Source organism: Myxocyprinus asiaticus, chromosome 38, assembly GCF_019703515.2.
Source record: "Myxocyprinus asiaticus isolate MX2 ecotype Aquarium Trade chromosome 38, UBuf_Myxa_2, whole genome shotgun sequence".
Lineage (NCBI taxonomy): Eukaryota > Metazoa > Chordata > Actinopteri > Cypriniformes > Catostomidae > Myxocyprinus > Myxocyprinus asiaticus.
Genome location: NC_059381.1, coordinates 22,344,177 through 22,364,582, shown reverse-complemented (window position 1 = coordinate 22,364,582; position 20,406 = coordinate 22,344,177). Strand labels below are relative to the sequence as shown.

The 20,406-nt window shown below is 39.1% G+C and overlaps 1 protein-coding gene across 1 annotated transcript in view; it reads right to left on the bottom strand.

Moving 5' to 3' along the window:
- LOC127428639 (complement factor B-like) overlaps positions 1-20,406 on the bottom strand; it is a 51,178-nt gene that overhangs the window by 10,310 nt on the left and 20,462 nt on the right. Inside the window, exon 16 of the mRNA XM_051677109.1 lies at positions 19,733-19,865. Coding sequence (XP_051533069.1) covers positions 19,733-19,865 — 133 coding nt within the window. The remainder of the gene's footprint in view (positions 1-19,732; positions 19,866-20,406) is intronic.

Below are 20,406 nucleotides of genomic sequence, written 5' to 3'. Positions count from 1 at the left end.
CAGCATGACCTAGAGAATTTCATATTAAATCATAAGAGTTTTACAGTAAACCTAAACACAGTATAAGGGCTAGGGGGAAAAAACATAATATACGCAACACAGTTGTTTGCATGCTAAGGCTAAAAAGGTCTGAGAATGGACTTGTGAACTGGTGGTCATGCTCCTATCTCTTATTTTGGTTACAAGTCACATATGAATCTGCACGCACACCTTAAACTAAAAGCCTCCTATGCTGGATTGCTTTGCAAAGTGTTGCATTATAAAACCACATATGGAAAGAGCTAGATGCATCAAAATCACACTTAAGATATACATCTAGACATTATGCTGATTTCATATCTAAGAAGACTTTTTGGAGATTATACTTTTATGTTCTCTGATCCATACTGATTATATCCACATAATATGGCTTGTCGCTATGGCTCATGAGACATGAGAGCCAACGTGAATTTAAAATCACTGAGTCGAAACACTTATTGAGGCAGCAATTTTTTAATTTTAAAATCAGCCAGAGTAGTGATGGGAATATTGGATTAATTTACACACAGGGATATTTGAATCTCATTCAACAAAATGAACTTGAAGAATCTTTATTCAAGTCATTTCGTTCATTTGAAAAAGTGGGGAGTGGAGAAGGGACGCTATGTTAAATTTTCAACGGCCAAATTGCCCAAACACTTCCACTTGCGTAGATTTTTCGAATTTCGAATTAGGAAATCATAATAATGCAGCTAAAAATAAACTATAGCAAACAGAAATTATTAGTTCACCACTCAACTGGGTCTTCTGCCCGAGTCTCTTGTTCAGTTGTCATGTGAAGTGACAGCCGCATAGGCTCTACAGGAAACAGAAATAATTAGATCACTGATCGACTGGGTGTCCATGTAAGAGTCTTTAGTTCATTTGTCATGTCAAATTTGCATAGGCTCCGTACAGGAAACATAAATTATTAGTTCAAGTTCATCTCCCAACTGGGTCTTCAGATCTGAGTCTTTTGTTCATCTGTCATGTGACAGCCGCATAGGCTCTACAAGAAACAGAAATTATTAGTTCACCTCCTGACTGGGTCTTTGGGTATGAGTCTTTCGTTCACTTGTCAGGTAAAAGCTGCATAGGCTCACAATTCACAAACTATAAATGTTGCGCATGCACGGCCACGACAAAATGAATGAATCACTGTCTAAGACTACTCGTTGTTGTTGAGTCATAATAAAGATTTCATCAAAATGAACGAATCGATTATGAATGATTCATCACAAAGCGGGAGTTGATTTGACAGTTAATGTATGGCTGTTATTGTCCCAAAGTTCAGCCATGTCACTCTATGTGGCTTTAACATATAAAGGTTGGGCAAGGAGGAGGCGGGAACCGGCTGAACAGTCAACATAAAGTTGTTAAATATAAACTGAAAACAACATAAAACAAACAAAGACACACATGCAACGCGTCCACGTGCGTCTCTCTCTCGAACTGGTGCCTCCGTCTCCCCTTTATCCCGCTCACTGTTGCCAACTACTTTCAATGGAAAGTAGCTAAAGCCTGCTCGAAAAGTCGCTAAATGTCGCTAGATGACGTAATGCGCTAATTACCATATTCATGACGTGATTGCATCGTATTTGCATTCTGCCTTGTGTCAGCAAGTGTCAGCCCTTTACATCTATTTGCTTCTCTCCTACTCTCTGTGCTTACATACTGTATTTTAATACAGCTGAATACCCAATAAAGCTGTTCTCATTTACATATTTTTCAGTTTCTGTTGTCAGAAAACGGAACAAGTATGAAACAGTGACTGAAATGCGGCCCATTAAGACTACATGTTGACCAGCAGTCATTTCCAAGCCATTTCCAAGCTGCTGCTCTGCACTGCTAAAATCCTGATTTTATAACCGCAACGTCGTCTGACAAAATCACCATAGACATAAGTTAAAGACAACAGCTGTGCTGTGATTTCAGCTATATTTACATGTAAAATGATCACTTATAGAGAAAGTTAGAAGCGACAGAATGTCTTTTCTTATTTTTTTCTCACACAGCGCACAGCCTCCTGTTAGCTAGTATTTTTTTTTATGTGTGTGTAATGTATTTGTATTATATGTATATAAGTTTAATAAAGTTTATTATTATGTGTTTGAATAAAGTACAATGTACAGACGCAGCTCATTCACATCTATGTCAGCTGCCGTGTGGTTGAGCTTGTTATCTGTTAGCAAATCAGCTCACTCAGATGTAACATGTTAAGCCAATCGGCTCACATGGTGTAAGCTGATTGGTCCTTTGACATGTAATTGGGTAGCCAATCATCTTGCGTCTATCTCTTTGTGTAACATTTAAATGGCTCTGTTTTGCAGTTAAGCTGGTTTCTCTGCATCGCGCTGCCAGAGTTTTTTCTCTGAAACCCACCTCCACCGCAGTTACACATGCTAAGATCTATGTCATACCCACATTTACATGCTAAATCTTTCCGAGAGTTGTTATGACTGAAATGTTATAATGTAAATTTAGGTGAATGCATCAACTGCGAGGATAAATGTCATGGCATTGAACAATGAATTAATATCTCATTGTGGGGGCCTGGGTAGCTCAGTGAGTATTGACGCTGACTACCACCCCTGGTGTCGTGAGTTCGAATCCAGGGCGTGCTGAGTGACCCCAGCCAGGTCTCCTAAGCAACCAAATTGTCCCAGTTGCTAGGGAGGGTAGAGTCACATGGGGTAACCTCCTTGTGGTTGCTATAATGTGGTTCTCTCTATCGGTGGGGTGCGTGGTGAGTTGTGCTTGGATGCCGCGGAGAATAGCATGAAGCCTCCACACGCGCTACGTCTCCGCGTTAACGTGCTCAACAAGCCACATGATAAGATGCATGGTTTGACGGTCTCAGATGCGGAGGCAACTGAGATTCGTCATCCGCCATCCGGATTGAGGCGAGTCACTACGTCACCATGAGGACCAAGAGTGCACTGGGAATTGGGCATTCCAAATTGGGGAGAAAAGGGGAGAAAATCTCATTGATACAAATTCAATAAAATCAACTGTTTAATTCCATGATTTCGATAGTAATATGTAAACATTTTTACATCTCTAAAGTTGTTCATATGTCAAATTATTACGTTTTAGATGCTATCAGTACATCAATATTGTACATTTCGGTTAACATTTCGGCAAACATTATGTTTGCTAAAACCACACTTTATGTAAGAATACATGCAAATTCTCATGAGATCACGTTGATATCAGACATTGCTTTTGGCCGATGTTGGATGAGAGACTGTGTTGCAGATGGGGTTCTGGAAATGATGAGGCTTTGAGACATTAATGAGCTTGAAATGGTGTGTGGGGGGGGGGTCTCTTTAATTGAGAGACTAGACTAGTAAAAGTATTATATAGTCAATATGGACCACCAAAAACCCCTCTCACACTTGAACAGTTGCAGGCTGGTACACTGGACACAGGTACTAGTAGAGAGAAAAGCCAAGAAGACTCATTGTCATAAGACTGAAACGTTGCTCTTTTAATAAATAAAGTTGATGCAGACTGATCACACTGTGAAAATCTGTTTGTTTTTACTGAAATTCATATCAAGGCCCCTATTGGCCGAAGCTGAAAGAGTTGTTGAACATATGGGCACATGTAAGCTCCTGTTTCCGGGTGAAATGTCCAGAGTCGTGTCAAAAGCGAGTTATATTTTTAGTTTAAAATTTTTTGTAATACAATCCATGGGAATGCACATTTTATTGACTCTACCCCCTAACCTAAACCACAACCCTAAACATAACCATCAGTGGTGTAAAACTGTAATTTTTGGGGGGCCTGGGTAACTCAGTGGTAAAAGATGCTGGCTACCACCCCTGGAGTTCGCTAGTTCGAACCCCAGGGTGTGCTGAGTGACTCCAGCCAGGTCTCCTAAGCAACCAAATTGGCCCGGTTACTAGGGAGGGTAGAGTCACATGGGGTAACCTCCTCGTGGTCACTATAATGTGGTTCGTTCTCGGTTGGGCACGTGGTGAGCTGAGCGTGGATGCTGCAGTGGATGGCGTGAAGCCTCCACACACACTATGACTCTGTGGCAATGCACTCAACAAGCTACATGATAAGATGCGTGGGTTGGCGGTCTCAGACGCGGAGGCAGCTGGGATTCGTCCTCCGCCACCCAGATTGAGGCGAATCACTATGTGGCCACGAGGACTTAAAAGCACATTGGGAACTGGGTATTCCAAATTGGGTGAATAAAAAAGAAAAGAAAAAACTGTACTTTTTTAGTGAAAATGCAACCTCCAAATCCAGTTCAACATGTGCACAAAAATACTTCCTGGTTCCCACTGGACTAGAACCTGAGATTGCGCTAGAGTTTAAGGTGATCATACTTGAATTGATGCAAAAATTTCTGATGGTGGATGGCACTTGTAAGTCATTCCGCTGAATGGGGTTGATTTCAGGTCAGGGGCGGACTGACCATGGGGAGAACTGGAACTTTTCCCAGTGGGCTGGCCACGAAATGGGGCCTAACGGGCAGTGATAAGCTGAAACGGGTTGCCGTGACTGGCTGAAGAGGGCCGCAAAATGGCGCTGCGATATGCCGAAGCATATCTGCAGAAAAGGATAGCAACTTTAGGTTCTCCCAAACCCTCTAGTACCACTAGCAGCTTAAACTGATGTTTATATACACTATATTGCCAAAAGTATATGCTCATCTGCCTTTAGACGCATATGAACTTAAGTGACATCCCATTCTTAATCCATAGGGTTTAATATGACGTCGGCCCACCCTTTGCAGCCATAACAGCTTCAACTCTTCTGGGAAGGCTTTCCACAAGGTTTAGGAGTGTGTTTATGGGAATTTTTGACCATTCTTCCAGAAGCGCATTTGTGAGGTCAGACACTGATGTTGGACGAGAAGGCCTGGCTCACAGTCTTTGCTCTAATTCATCCCAAAGGTGCTCTATCGGGTTGAGGTCAGGACTCTGTGCAGGCCAGTCAAGTTCTTCCACACCAAACTCGCTCATTCATGTCTTTATGGACCTTGCTTTGTGCACTGGTGCGCAGTCATGTTGGAACAGGAAGGGGCCATCCCCAAACTGTTCCCACAAAGTTGGGAGCATGGAATTGTCCAAAATCTCTTGGTATGCTGAAGCATTCAGAGTTCCTTTCACTGGAACTAAGGGGCCAAGCCCCAGCTCCTGAAAAACAACCCCACACCATAATCCCCTCTCCACCAAACTTCACAGTTGGCACAATGCAGTCAGACAAGTACCGTTCTCCTGGCAACCGCCAAACCCAGACTCATCCATCAGATTGCCAGATGGAGAAGCGTGATTCGTCACTCCAGAGAACGCGTCTCCACTGCTCTAGAGTCCAGTGGCGGCGTGCTTTACACCACTGCATCTGACGCTTTGCATTGCACTTGGTGATGTATGGCTTGGATGCAGCTGCTCGGCCATGGAAACCCATTCCATGAAGCTCTCTACGCACTGTTCTTGAGCTAATCTGAAGGCCACATGAACTTTGGAGGTCTGTAGCGATTGACTCTGCAGAAAGTTGGCGACCTCTGCGCACTCTGCGCCTCAGCATCCGCTGACCCCGCTCTGTCATTTTATGTGGCCTACCACTTCGTGGCTGAGTTGCTGTCATTCCCAATCACTTCCACTTTGTTATAATACCACTGACAGTTGACTGTGGAATATTTAGTAGCGAGGAAATTTCATGACTGGACTTGTTGCACAGGGGGCATCCTATCACAGTACCATGCTGGAATTCACTGAGCTCCTGAGAGCTCCTTTCACAAATGTTTGTAGAAGCAGTCTGCATGCCTAGGTGCTTCATTTTATACACCTGTGGCCATGGAAGTGATTGGAACACCTGAATTCAATTATTTGGATGGGTGAGCGAATACTTTTGGCAATATAGTGTATATATATATATATATATATATATATATATATATATATATATATATATATATATATATATATATATATATAAAAAAAAGGTGTACCAGCAAAACCGCTATGATGAAACCATGTAAAACCTTTTTGTTGCAATCATACAACACTTCCACAATTGTAACATGGCTCTACCAACCAAGCAGAATTTTTCATGTTTCTGTGAATGAAGAACCAAAATTTGTGACAGCCTATATTTGTGACATAGGGGAGAACAGGGAAGTTGTCACAAAAGCTGTTTCTCAGTGACCTTAGTGACTAATTCAAAGACCTCAAAATATAATAATTAATATTTTTTGTGAATTCTATCCTCTAAACAAAAATTCCAATATCATCAAATGTTTGCTATTGCTACTGGGTAAACAAGGGTACAAGGGAAGATGAGATCATATTCTCATCTTCAAATGCCTGTGTTGCATATCCAGGTAAAGCCTTTTAAGAAATCTCACCAGTGATATGAATAAAATTGTGGACACAGCTCTTCAATTTGCCATATACCATCTGGATATATGATAGATATTGTAGGTTAAGAACAGTATGGTATTACTTTGGTTAAATATGTGTCACAACTTGTCCTCAGGGTACCCACCGGCAGAAACATAAATCGACGCCTGTGCATACAGCTGCAATGTTAATTGCGACATTGTGGAACGCAGCCATGTTTTTAGCCTCCGAAGGGAACTAAAACTTCTCGCAGCTTCAGCAGAGGAAGTTGGGATGACCAGTAGCAACCTCACCAGTGCTTCAACATATGTAAACAGGCCCTTGACCTCCACTGGCATTTGTCTAAGAATTTCTGCAAAGGACTTGAATGAGTATATTGAATGAAACATGGGCAGCTCAATCTTAAGAGCATCCATGTTTAACTCAGGATATGGGTTGACTACCTTGTCAAGATGTCCAGTGAGAAGAACTTGCTCAAGATTTTCAAGCACAACAAGGCTATCTTGATCACATCAATTCGTCAGCTGTGTATCTAGAGAGTCCAACAACTGAAATTACTGTGCTCTGAAGTATTCACATGATGATTTTGCTAAATACATGTCTGTTCCGCCACCAAGGCGTCTAGGGGGCTTTGGGACAGGAGGCATTTTTATTTCCTCAATTCCCAGAGAGGTCACCATCTTTGCTGCCTCTTCAAATTTGGCTTGATACATGTCATCATTTATTTATTTTTTATTTTTTTTTGCTGAAGTGTACATTGTACGCATTTCACAGCAGCACGCATTCCCCCAAATGCTTGTGCCCTGTGTTGGAGTAATGTATTCAAGCATTCCAGCTCTCCCAAAACCTCAGATGCTAGCAAAAGGTCTTCCCTTGGCTAAACATTTCGAAGAGGTCATTAGCTTTTACTGCTGTGTCTGTGCCTGTAGTCGTTTCTTCTAGACTTGTCAGTATGTAGCTGTACTGACTTATGACATCAGTGATGGCTTTGGGGTGAACTGTCCACCTGTAAAGGGCATAGAGGTCTGAGCACTCTACAAGAAGTCTTATCCATTTTTGCTATACTCTCAAAAAGTGTTCTGATCAAAGAGAGTACCAAGTTCATGCATCCACTGCAATAAGTCACGAACCACAGGACAAGACGTGCAGGCTGCCTGTGTGACTAAACTGAAACAGTGTGCACCACAATGAAGATGGAGTGCTAATGGCTGATGTTTTTTGAGATTTGCTTGTGCCCCTGAATTGTGTCCTGCCATGTTAGCTGCCCCATCATACTGTATGTCTGTCCTGTCAACCCTTATAGTGGTTGGCCTAGTCTTGAGTACGTCTAAGGCAGCCACACAAATGCTTTCTCCAGTGGTTGATGGTGTTTCGTAGAGACCAATGAACTATTCTTGTGGTACCAAATCATGATCCACATATCTCAAGTGGATGGACTCCTGCTCTTTCCCAGCTATATCCTGTGTTCCTTCAGTTATTATGCTGAATTGAAGCACAGGTACAGACTTGATAGCTTCAACAATGGTCCTTAGTATTGTGTTGCCCAGAATTTGCAGAATCTCATTCTGTACTTGAGGGCTGGTGTAATCATGGCTGTTGAAAAGCCACTTAGAAAGAGTGGGATCACTCTGTGCCTCACACTGTGACTCAAAAAATTTCCCTCATCATCTGATGTGTGACCTCTGAAAGCTATTCCATAACTTGCGAGATGTACAGAGCCTACAAGTTTTACGAGAGAATGTCTAGCAACTTGCTGTTGTTCAAGAATTGCATTAGACAGGGGCCTGGGTAGCTCAGTGAGTACTGACGCTGACTACCACCCCTGTCTACCAATTTTGTGAGGCAAAATTGAGCAATCCGATGGCAAAGTTGTCATGGGGGCTCGTGCGCATTCATGGACCTTTTGAGTTGAGAGGGATTGTCGCCGGTTGGCGCTGTCGTGCGCGGGGTTAATGTGCACGTTTTTCTTTTTTTTGTTTGTTTTGTTCGGGGGGATGTTCAGGGGTTGATTGTTTCACTAATGGGGAATGTGGTCTGTATAATTTTGTTTTTGACACACACTTTATTTTTTCTACTATATCAAAATGTCAAATGTTAATATAAGTGTACTATCTCTCTCCACATGGAATGTGAATGGGTTGGGGGACCCCATAAAAAGAAGGAAGGTTATTTATTTTCTTAAATGTAAGAAATATGATATTGTGTTTCTTCAAGAAACACATCTCTCCCCGCAGGAAGCTGAAAAATTTGGGAAGATATGGGGTGGACATGTTTTCTTTAGTGCTGGCTCAAGTAAAAGCAAGGGAGTCATTATATTGTTAAATAAACATCTACAATTCAAATGTCTCAAACAGATTAAAGACAAATTGTTAGTTGAAATTCAAGGGCAAAGGTTGATTTTGGCTAATATTTACGCACCTAACGCTGATGATCAGGGCTTTTTCATAGATCTTGAAGGGATTTTGCAAGCCGCTGGCACCCCTCATGATATATTATTGGGAGGAGACTTTAATCTTTTGATGGACTCAGTCCTTGATCATAGTGAAGCAAAAGTGTGCAAGCCCCCTAGAGCAACATTGACTCTTCACAGGATGTGTAAAAATCTTGGTCTTACAGATATTTGGAGACTTCTGAACCCATCTGGTAGGGACTATAAATTTTTTTCATCAGTCCATAAGATTTATTCTAGAATAGATTTTTTTTTTATATATATATCCAAATCCCTCATTTCATCTGTTGTTGATTGTTCAATTGGAAATATCTTAGTCTCAGATCATGCTCTGGTGATTTTAGTGCTGTTGCCACATATAGAGAAAAATAAATCATATAGTTGGCACCTTAATGTGTCCCTTTTGCAAAATCCTGATTTCCAACAAATGTTAAAGACTGAAATCAGTGTTTATATGGAGACCAACTGGTCCACAGTATCCTCTGTGGGCGTGGCTTGGGAGGCACTTAAGGTGGTTCTTAGGGGTCGGATCATACAGTATGCCTCATTCATTAAAAAATCCAAAGCACAAGAACTTGTGGAGTTGGAAGGAAATATTAAAAGTGCTGAGGCAGAGCTGAAGCGCTGTATGTCATCTGATGGCCTCAGAGAATTGACCCGATTGAAATATAGATATAATACTATTTTGTCACGGAAAGTGGAGTTTTGGTTATTCAGGGCAAGACAGTCATACTTTGAGTCAGGTGACAAAGCAGGAAAATTTTTGGCTAGATATATAAAGCAGAGAAAGTCTTTTTCTATCATTCCCTCAGTGAAATCTGCTTGTGGTGAAATATTTACCTCGGCTATTGATATTAATAATGCCTTTAAAGAGTTCTATCTTGATCTCTATGGTTCCACGTCTTCATCCACTGATGAAGATATTAGGAACTTTGTGGAACCATTAGATCTCCCTAAACTGACGACTGTGCAAAAAAATTATCTTGATTCTGAGATAACCTTGGAGGAGCTTGTTGAGGTAATTAAAGCCTTACCTACAGGCAAGGCTCCGGGACCTGACGGCTTTTCCTCTGAGTTTTTCAAATCTTATGCTACAGAACTGGCTCCACTTTTGTTAGAAGTTTATACCGATTCATTAAAGAATGGAAAGCTTCCGCCAACCATGACACAAGCCCAGATCAGTCTGATTCTAAAAAAGGACAAAGATCCAAGCGAGTGTAAAAGTTACCGCCCAATTTCCCTGATCCAGTTTGATGTAAAAATTTTGTCAAAAATTCTGGCTAATCGATTAAGTAAAGTTATGACATCACTTATACATATAGATCAGGTGGGGTTTATTCGAGGCCGTAGCTCTTCTGATAATATTAGGCGTCTCATCAATATCATGTGGTCAGTAGCGAATGATCAATCTCCGGTTGCTGCCATCTCTCTTGACGCCGAAAAGGCGTTTGATATGGTAGAATGGGATTGTCTTTTTAAGATTTTGGGAAGGTATGGGTTCGGGAATACATTTATTGGTTGGATTAAGTTACTTTATAGACACCCTGTAGCAGCGGTGCAAACAAATGGGTTAATTTCAGATTATTTTACTCTGGATAGGGGCACCTGGCAGGGTTGCCCTCTTTCCCCATTATTGTTCTGTCTTGCCCTGGAACCATTAGCAGCCACGATAAGAAAGGAGGATGATTTTCCAGGGGTGACGGCAAAGGTGTGGTGCATAAGCTTCTGCTTTACGCAGATGATATTTTATTATTTGTCTCCGACCCTACTAGATCTATGCCTTGCCTCCACAGAATTATTAACTCCTTTTCCAAATTCTCAGGATACGAAGTCAATTGGTCTAAATCCGAAGCTTTGGCTTTGACAGCGTACTGTCCAGTAACATCCTTCCAGCCGGGTGCCTTCCAGTGGCCCAAACAGGGAATTAAGTATTTGGGAATTTTATTCCCAGCAAATTTGTCTGATTTAGTTAGAGTTAATTTTGATCCCTTAATAAAAAGGTTTTCGAATGATGTGGACAGGTGGGCTTCATTACATTTATCGATGATTGGGAAGGTTAATGTTATTAAAATGAATTGCATTCCAAAATTTAACTACCTGCTACAATCTCTCCCTGTAGATGTCCCCCTCTCTTATTTCAAGCAATTTGATAGCATAGCGAAGTCTTTCATTGGAATGGTAAACGTCCCAGGTTAAATTTCAGTAAGTTACATAAGCCGATTGACAAAGGTGGGTTAGGCCTACACAAGATTTTATTTTATTATTATGCATTCAGTCTTAGACATTTGGTTCATTGGTCGCTTCCACCTGAGAGAGCTCCTCCCTGGTTTTGTATTGAAAAGGAAGTTCTTGCCCCTATCTCGCCTCTGCAAAGCCTTTCGATTAAACTAGCCGGAGAGGTTAAGTCGCACCCCGTTATTTTGCATTTGCACTCGATATGGACAAAAGTGTCCAGAGTGTTTAATTCTGATATTTATTTAAACGTAGCCTCGAGCATATGGCTGAACCCTAAACTATGTATTAATAAGTCCCCTTTCTGTTGGTCAGATTGGATTGTGAGGGGGGTTAATACACTTGGTGACCTGTATGAGGGTGGAGTATTGAAATCTTTTGAAAATTTGATTCAACATTTTGGCTGCGCCACCTGCTCTGCTCTGTTTTTGGGAGTAGCATACACCCCCCTAGAGCAGCAGATACTCTGGGAGTGGTGATTGCTGCTTTTGGGAAGGGTCATGAGGCATCAGTGTATTACTCCTTGTTAATTCAGAGTCTGGGGGACCGAGCTTTAAATTCTCTTAAAAGATTATGGGAGAAAGATTTAAACTTGGTATTGGAGGAGGGAGTGTGGGCAAGGATTCTAAAAAACATAAAGTCTGCATCTAGAGATGCAAGGGTTCGCCTTATGCAATTTAAGATTTTACATAGATTTTATTGGACCCCCTCTAGATTGTATAGGCTTGGTCTTAAGGACACACCCATCTGCTGGCGATGCCATACTGAAGATGGAGACACCATCCATGTTTTTTGGGGGTGCCTTAAGATCCAAGAATTTTGGCTGAAGGTGCAAAGTTTTGTGTGTGATGTGTTGGGCACTCAGGTCTCATTCTGCCCCAGACTCTGTATTTTGGGAGATAGGGAGGTCATGGATTTGGTAGATAAGTACATGAAGGACTGGGTTTTGACCAGTGTGATGATTGGTAGGCAGGTTATTTTGAGGAGTTGGAAGTCGGATGGAGCACCCTCATTCCCAGAGTGGTGCGCGGAGATGGGGAGGGTGGCTGCCTTTGAAGAGGGGTCGAGCATTAGGATGGGGGTTAGGGAAACTTACAATAAGAAATGGGGCAATTATTTAGCATTTTTGAGGGAATCTCGAGGTGGGACAGTGGAGGGAGTAATTTAGAGTTTATTTTATTTATTTTTTTATTATTATACTTGATTATTGTATGTTATTTTATGTTGTTGTTTTAGTTTTCTGTGTGTGTGTCTATATTCTATTGACCACAGGGGTGTTCGTGGGGGGGTCAGGGTGGGTTGAGAGTTTGATAGGGGGAGGGAATATAGTGGGGGTTTAATGTTTAAAGTTTTTGATTCATTATATAGATGTTGTTGTATTTTTTGTATTAATTTATGAATCAATAAAAATGTTAATAACAAAAAAAAAAAAAAAAAAGAAGAAAAAAAAAAAGAATTACATTAGACAACTGTGTGCATATAGGTTTTGCCTCATGTGCATAAGCTGTGACAGCCAGCATATGTTCCTGACTTCTTGCATACCGAGTCAATTTCACCATTGCTTTTCACCAATTTTTGAAGCCCTCGCTAATAAATGTCATATCAGCCTTATTGGCCAAGGGGAACTTCTTTGTTTTAAAGGCTCTGGAGCCATGTGTAGTCTTTGTACCACCTATTCTGGAAGTGGAGTGTTTTTCTTTGTAAGCTTTGCACAGGGATACACTTTTGGTCTGGCTGGTCTCTTTTTCCTATAAATCCAGAGACAAACATTAAAAATCATTCAATGGCAACACTTTACAATATGGTTAAAAAAGTTACAAATGCTTTGCGATCTTCATTTGAAATTTCGTTTAACATTGTTTGTAGCATGCCGTCCATCAAGCAGATATTGCAGCATCAGCCCGCACAGACAGCCACTTCTCTCGCTCCGCAAGTCCGCGTAGTTCGGCCTAGTGCTAAATTACGTTTGCTTCTCTCATTTAAAAAAAAGTCCTATAAGTGAGTAACACTTATTTAGTGCAAAATGCACTAAATATCCCTGCCCATGATCAGGCCATCTCACTTATTCTGCTTTTTTTTCTGTCTGAAAAGCTTCACCTCTCTTTGCCTGCTAGAGGCCCAAAGTGCGGGATGGATGGATGTTGTGTATATAGAAAATTATGAAAATTATAAAAGGAATGAAAAATCACAAAATATAATGTAACCATATGTATAATTTCCTTAATAATAATAATAATAATAATAATAATAATATCATTAAAAAATACCAGGATTTGTTAATTAACCCTATTGTAAAAAAACAAAAAAACAAATGTAAATAATTTAACCAGTTTTACTGTGTGAATATCTCTGACTAAACACTGGGTGAAATATTTAGTTTTGCCTTGTTTTATTCAATTAACATGAATGAGTTAGTTGATAACAGTTTTGTTTAATAAGCTCCACATTCCAAATCCAGAGAAATCTGGAAACCCTCCTGTGGCATTGCATTATTTTAGTTTTAAGGTTATGTTAAATTAATAGCAAAATGAATTTAGAAATACATGAATGAGGAGGAAAAAAAAGTGGTTTTGGAAAGAGTTTCAATCACAATGTACATTATCATGTAATTCTTGAAACATGCCTGTTGACATTGTAACTGAAACATTCCCTAATTAATTATATGGAATCAAAATTGTAATCTAATGGAATAATGTTTAATTTAGAAAACAATGACAATACCTAACCCTACAAATATTAGTTGATGTTGATTTAATTTCATTAGTAACAGCCTACTGTGTCTCATTATTCAAATTGAAGTATTTGACATAAATGGATGACACAGAATAAATGTATAAGGTTAGGGCCCTTTCAGAAGAAAAAAAATGCTTTGAATCACCAATATTGCCCCACACTGGAAAAGTTCATTTCTGACCCTGGCTGAGACCCAATCACAAAGTGGACAAAAACAGGTACAGAGTGGACAGGTACAATAAGAATTCAACGTGACACAAACTTGAACACTCTTCCAGTATTTCCGTCAGTAGAGCATATTTACCCATTGCTCAAAAGAAATCACTTTTTTCAAATGTTAATCAAATTGCAGTTCAGATCACAATCGCAACATTTTTCTAAATAATAACAAACCGTTTGCCCCTAACTTACAGTAGGTACTTACAGTACGAAAACATTTATATTTAAGAATATATGTGTTCTAAAGATAGTTCATTCAAAACTGGCCATAGAAAACAAGCCATGTTGCCTAATTAAGCAGGCAAATGTTGAAATGCAACAGTGTTCATCTACAGAGCAAGAAGGTGAATAAACAGAGATTGAGGTGAGTTTTCACTGCTGCTGATGAAGAAGAAATAAAAACGTATAGGCCTGTTTTGTCTATTTTTAGAAAATGTAAAAAATTATTCTCAGTTAAATTTAAGAGTGAAGTGTCATCATTATGTATGTTTTAGTTTGTTTTTTTTGGGGTTGTACTTGCTTGTTTTGATTACGTCCCTGGTAATGCAAATGCTTCAGAAAATGAATCATAGTTTCAAAGTGCTCAAAACACCACACACTGAGGCTATCTTCTGGTCACAGGCATGTAAATGCAATGGGAAGACTCTAATCAAAAGCTACATATACAAACTTTTTCATTTCACGTAGTGGCAGAAGGAGATAACAGTCAGGTGAGGATGACCAAATAGCAGCAGGGAAGAGAACAGAGACTCTCATAAACAGTGTCTGTGGATGTTCCACATTTCACAGCAGGCACTATTTCACTAACTCTTAAATGCATCTTTATCAACCAGACACTTGCATATACAACAGTATCAGAAATAGATCTACAAATTGCCTATATAGTGTACAAATTTGAAACCATGCCGATTAATGTCAATTACAAAACATATTTTGTTCATTTGTATTATACCAGCTTGTTTGTATTGTTTACATATTGTCTGATGTCACTATTCTACATAATCTGAGGATGTGTCTAGTGTTTGAGGATGTTTTGTATTAAATAACATTGGTGTGTATTCATAAACTATCCAAATTCACATTATAAAGCTTTTTTTATTTACTAGAACATTTATCACATTATTTGGCACAGGTTATGACTACTTACATGTCAATTAATTGGGCACATTTTTATGTTGACATTTTCTGAATTAATGAGCAAAAACCAAAAAGTGTTAGAATTATCCCTGCTCTACCCTACTAATCTGTGTAAACTTTATGCAACCCAATAACATTATAGACCATAAGAACTAATAAAGCAACAAGCAAAGCACTAGATATTCTGTGATAGTAAACTTTTATTAATTTGAAATTAAAAACTATGATTTATGGAAGTGCAAAAATATTACTACATTTGTCACTATTATATCTCAGGTTACTAGCAACATACCTAGTCAGGAATTTTGTTTCCTTTTGTCATTTTGGCATGTTGCATTGTTCATAATGGAAAGGTTGAGAATTATTAAAGGTGAATAACTCCAAAACAATAATGGATGAGGTAGATAGGGCGTAATGTGATATGCATTTAATGGTTAAGGGATTAAAAAAAAATTATATGTTACTAAATCTGGAGAATTTCCTGCTATTTTTCATATATTCATTAGGTAAAGGACATAGAGATGGAGAAGAGCAGGGTGAAGAGACAGCAGGTAAATGCTGAGTAGAGATTCCAGGTAAGAAAGCAACTACAAAAACAAAAAAACAACTACAATCCTTCGAGGAATACCGTCTCACTCTGACAAATATCTTTACACTATAGCACATAGTTATATTAATGCTATACAGTAAAAAATAATAATAATAAAAAAATAAAAAAATACAAATACAAAATGCTACTCCCAAAGTCACCAAAATTGAATGCTTTGGTGCTGTTTTTGCCAACAAAAAAAAACAAATTGTTCTCAGTGATCCCCATGGTGAAACAAAAGAAACCAGGGTGCAGGTGAAAAGCAGTGCGGGATGTTATTAAGCTTATTTACCTCACTGGCTTGTCAGCTGCACTCTGGTCTGTTCCTCCCCAATGTAGCCTTACTTGACTTGACATGGCCATAAAAAGAAACCAGTCTGCTGCATTTAAAATATTAGGTTAATTTTTTCTCTTCATAGTTTACATGTTCATTTGTGAATGTCAAGTGAATAGTTTCTTCATCCAGTATTTAACCTTTTTGTACCTGTTGTTTGTTGAAAAAGTGATTTCAGAGCTATGTTCACAGTTCTTCCAGCACTTTCAAATTCAGATACCATTGTTGCCTATGACTACAATTTATGCCCCCAGACCGCCCAAGAACTCTTTAATAATACTTTTCTTTCATTCAGAATGGGACTCCACCTCAATTTTGAAGAGATTCTGGTTAATAGACGAGTGTGTTAATCACTACACTGTTCAGCATTTGCGTGAGCATGAAACTGTGTTTACTTGATAAAAAAAGAAAGTGAAGGTACAATCATGTGCTTTTGTTAATATTCCAGATTTACTTTTGGTACAACAAATAAATCTCTTTAAGTATAACAAAATATCTACATCTCTCTCAAATTTCTTTCTCATAAACACAACATTATGATTTTTTTTTCCTGTGGGAACACAACTTAAGGTGATTGACAGGAAATGAAATGACTTGAAGGTGCTGTAAGCGATTTCAGCTGTTCTACTTCCACGAGACTGAGCCCCACGCTTCCTCTTTCCAAAACCCCGAACTCCAAAGATATCAAAACGAGCTTTATTGAGAGCAGAAATGGTTGTTAAAAACAACAACAGCAAAATAGCACCCTCAACAGACAACTGTTATGAACAACATGGCAAAAAAAATGCATTATGCCTCAATAATTCGCTGCAACTTCAATACTATGAGAATGCGCAAAATTATTGACAGGCAGAAATCTTCACTGTCCTCAGACACATTTTTGTTTGCTATTTACAGAGTCTAGAGCTGTCACAGAGACAGTTGAGATATCTCACAACACTTATTTCAGTGATATATTTCAGGGAGTAGGAAAAATGTTTGTATATCTTTCCATGAAAAAAATCGCTTACAGCACCTTTAATACAAATAAGCAGCTCTTGTTTGAATCAGTCTGAATTTATCAAGGAACTTATGGACCTAAGTGATTGCTGAACTGACTCAAGGTCAGTTACAGCTTACATCTGACACTGAGTCAGAGTTTCACTGTGGGATCAACGCCTCCTAGCGTCCAACCGCGGAACACTTCTTAACATTTGTAAATAGTATGAGGTAACAAAGCCTAGTTAGCTAAAATCACGTGACTTCGAAGCATTGGTTTGAAACATATGCTTCGTAAAGGTTTCGAAGCTTTATGAACCGTGTTTCGAAAGCGCCCATTAATAGTCTCTGTCTTGTCATAGTTAACATTTCTGTTCAGTTTTATTTTGGTACTTTCATGGTTTTGGATTTATTCATTAAACTGCACTTATGTACTTATAATATCGTATTCGTCTGCACCTGCCTGCCTGCAATGTTACAGAATACATGACCACAAAGTTGAACCCAGCAGTTCAGCTCATTCGTCTCCTGGCAACCCGCCTGGTCCACCCTGGTCTCCTGGTTGCCCTCCAGATTCCTTGTGGTATCTGCCCTCTCCTGGTCCCACTTGGTCTCCTGCCTGGACCCCAGTGGTCCACCATTGCCCCATTGCCCTTACAATAGTTCTTACAATACCGTTGACATTAAAATACTCACTGTTTCAAAAGTATAGCCACAAGACAAACAATACGGGCTCTTTTTTATGAGTGCACGAAGCACAGCGCTACATGCTACGACCATGTGGAACATCTTATCCAATATTCATGAGAGAGCTAATTCGAAGTGCAATTTCCGTGCCAGTGCAAAACGAAAGTGGGCATGGTTGGGAATGTTTGTGCTACTGTGAGTGTAGGCGTGCAAACTGTGGGTATATTGTGTATGTAAATGAAGTGTCACAAAGCGCAGTTTGCTATTTTCCTTAGAATTTGGTCGTTGCGCTAAGACATTTCAATACCACCTCTTAACTTACCGCTCAGCGATCAAATCTGTATTGTTATTTTTATACTTGTTGTCGTAGAGTTATTTTGAAGTCACTGCAAAAGGGGCCGGTGGAAGAAGTTCCATGAAGTTTGGATTTGATATGATCTTTTTTTACAAGATTGTGTTGTGACTTAACAGAATTTTTGTTAAGAGCCCAAATTGAAGAGTAAATGAAGAGTAAAATATTAATGGCAGGGTATAGCAGAGCTAGTTTTCACAGGGGGAAGTTGTCACAAGGGCTATTTCTCAGTAACTATAGTAACTAAATTGCAGCCCTCTAAATTAGAATAATTTTTGTTAATTCTATCTTCCAAACAAAAATTCCAATATCATCATATGTTTCCTATAGCTGTTGCAAGGGAACAATGGAAGATGATATTAGATTCTCATCTTCATATGCCTGTGTTGCATTTAAAGAATATTAGGACAGTTCATCAGTGAAGTGAAAGTAAATGTTGAAACATCTCACTTAAATTGTTCCCTGTTGATATCAGTGAGATCTGCTATCTGCTCTTAACCACTCTATCAAGGAATTTCTGAAAGGATGAACTAGACTTTTAGTCTGATAGTCTCTCACTACCTTGAATTTTCTCTTTAGCCATATACCATCTGGATGTCTGATAAATTTGGTAGGTTAAGTACAGTAAGGTATAACTTTGGTTTAAGATGTTGACTGCATTATGTGCAATTCCTTTGGGTGCTGCGCATTACACACTGCACCATTAATTGAAATGAACAACACAAAAAACTTTGTTGATAATAAACTGAATTTAATAGCACAATTTATAGCATAAACAAAGACCAGCACTTTTATTGAAAAATGTCTTAATATGTTCAAGTGAAAAGTAAGCAAAATGTTCAATCAAACAGAACTCAGTTTCACACTTAGCATGCTATTATATATTTACAAGAATGTAAGAGGGTTCCCTATTGTGTCATTTTCAAGGTACTTTTTAAGGAACGAGCGTATTTGTGGACTGAATAGATTTGTATGGTAATCTCTGGAATCTGCATCAGAAAGTGGGTCCAAGTTGTCTTTGCACTTGTCCTTTGTTCCCCAGCTCACAATACCAATCTATCAAAGGATATTCAGATATTTTTTTAAATGGCTACTTTTTCTCATCTTCTCTCAAATTAGTTTTGAATTTAACCCTGGATTACAGTATATACTGGACAAGGGCATATATTGTGAGGGGTCGGGGGGATATTAACCCCCCTAATAATCAAAACAAGCTAGTACATCCCCCCATTATTTATACCACGATCAATGGAAACATGGGTAAATGCTTCACGCTGAAACCCCCAAATGTTCAAGCCAAATCTACGCACTTGACACTGGATATGAGTCACAGTCAATACTGTTTTCATAAAAATAAACTACAAGTGGAGAAATGGGTTAAAATCTCACCTGAATAATTCGACCTTCTTTATCCACATAAGTGGCCCCACCAGAGTCACCTGTTAAAAAAATGGCATGCGGACACAAGGAACTTTATAATTGCTTCATCATATTCAGATAATTAATGATTACTTAAAATGTTATCAGCAAAAGTTCTGACCTTTTAATTATGATATTATTACATTGTAATAGTAAAACCAAAGGTAGTAGATTAGAGCCAAATATAAGCAGGGGCATTTTGATAGCAAAAAATCAAACATACCTTTGCAAGCAATATCATCTGTTGTTGTATCAATACCGCCGCTGCACAGAAAATTATCTGTAATTATATCCTTTGCATTTGTTGATTCCCCAATTCCTGGTGCTTTTTTTGCATCTTCAACACAAGCATCCCGCTAAAGAGAAAAGCACATTCACATGTGTTCATACTGTGTTCATGATGGCTAGAACAATTGTTTATTAAATGCATAAGTGTCAATCTATTTGTAGATACAAAATAGCACATTTATATATAATAATGCATTTGTTCCATCCTGGTAGGAAAATAGACAATAGTATCTCAGACTATACATTTAAGGCTCGTTTGCTCCACAGCTGAGCAGAATGAAGATTACGGGCTCTATCTTGTACGGCCATGCGGAACGTCTTATCCAATTTTCATGAGAGCACTAATTCTAAGTGCAATTTTCGTGCCAGAGGAAAGCGCAACTGGGTGTGGGTGGGAGTGTTTGCGCTACTGTGGGTGTATTGTATGTAAATAAAGTGGCGCAAAGTGCAGTTTACTATTTTCCTAAGAATTTGGTAATTGCGTAAAGACCTTTCAATACCACCTCTTAACTCAGAACAAAGTCCAAATTCGGTTCCTGTATTTGCAGTTTGGAGATTACACCAACAGGTGGTAATAAAGTTAATGCCCAAATTCTGAAAGTACAGAAC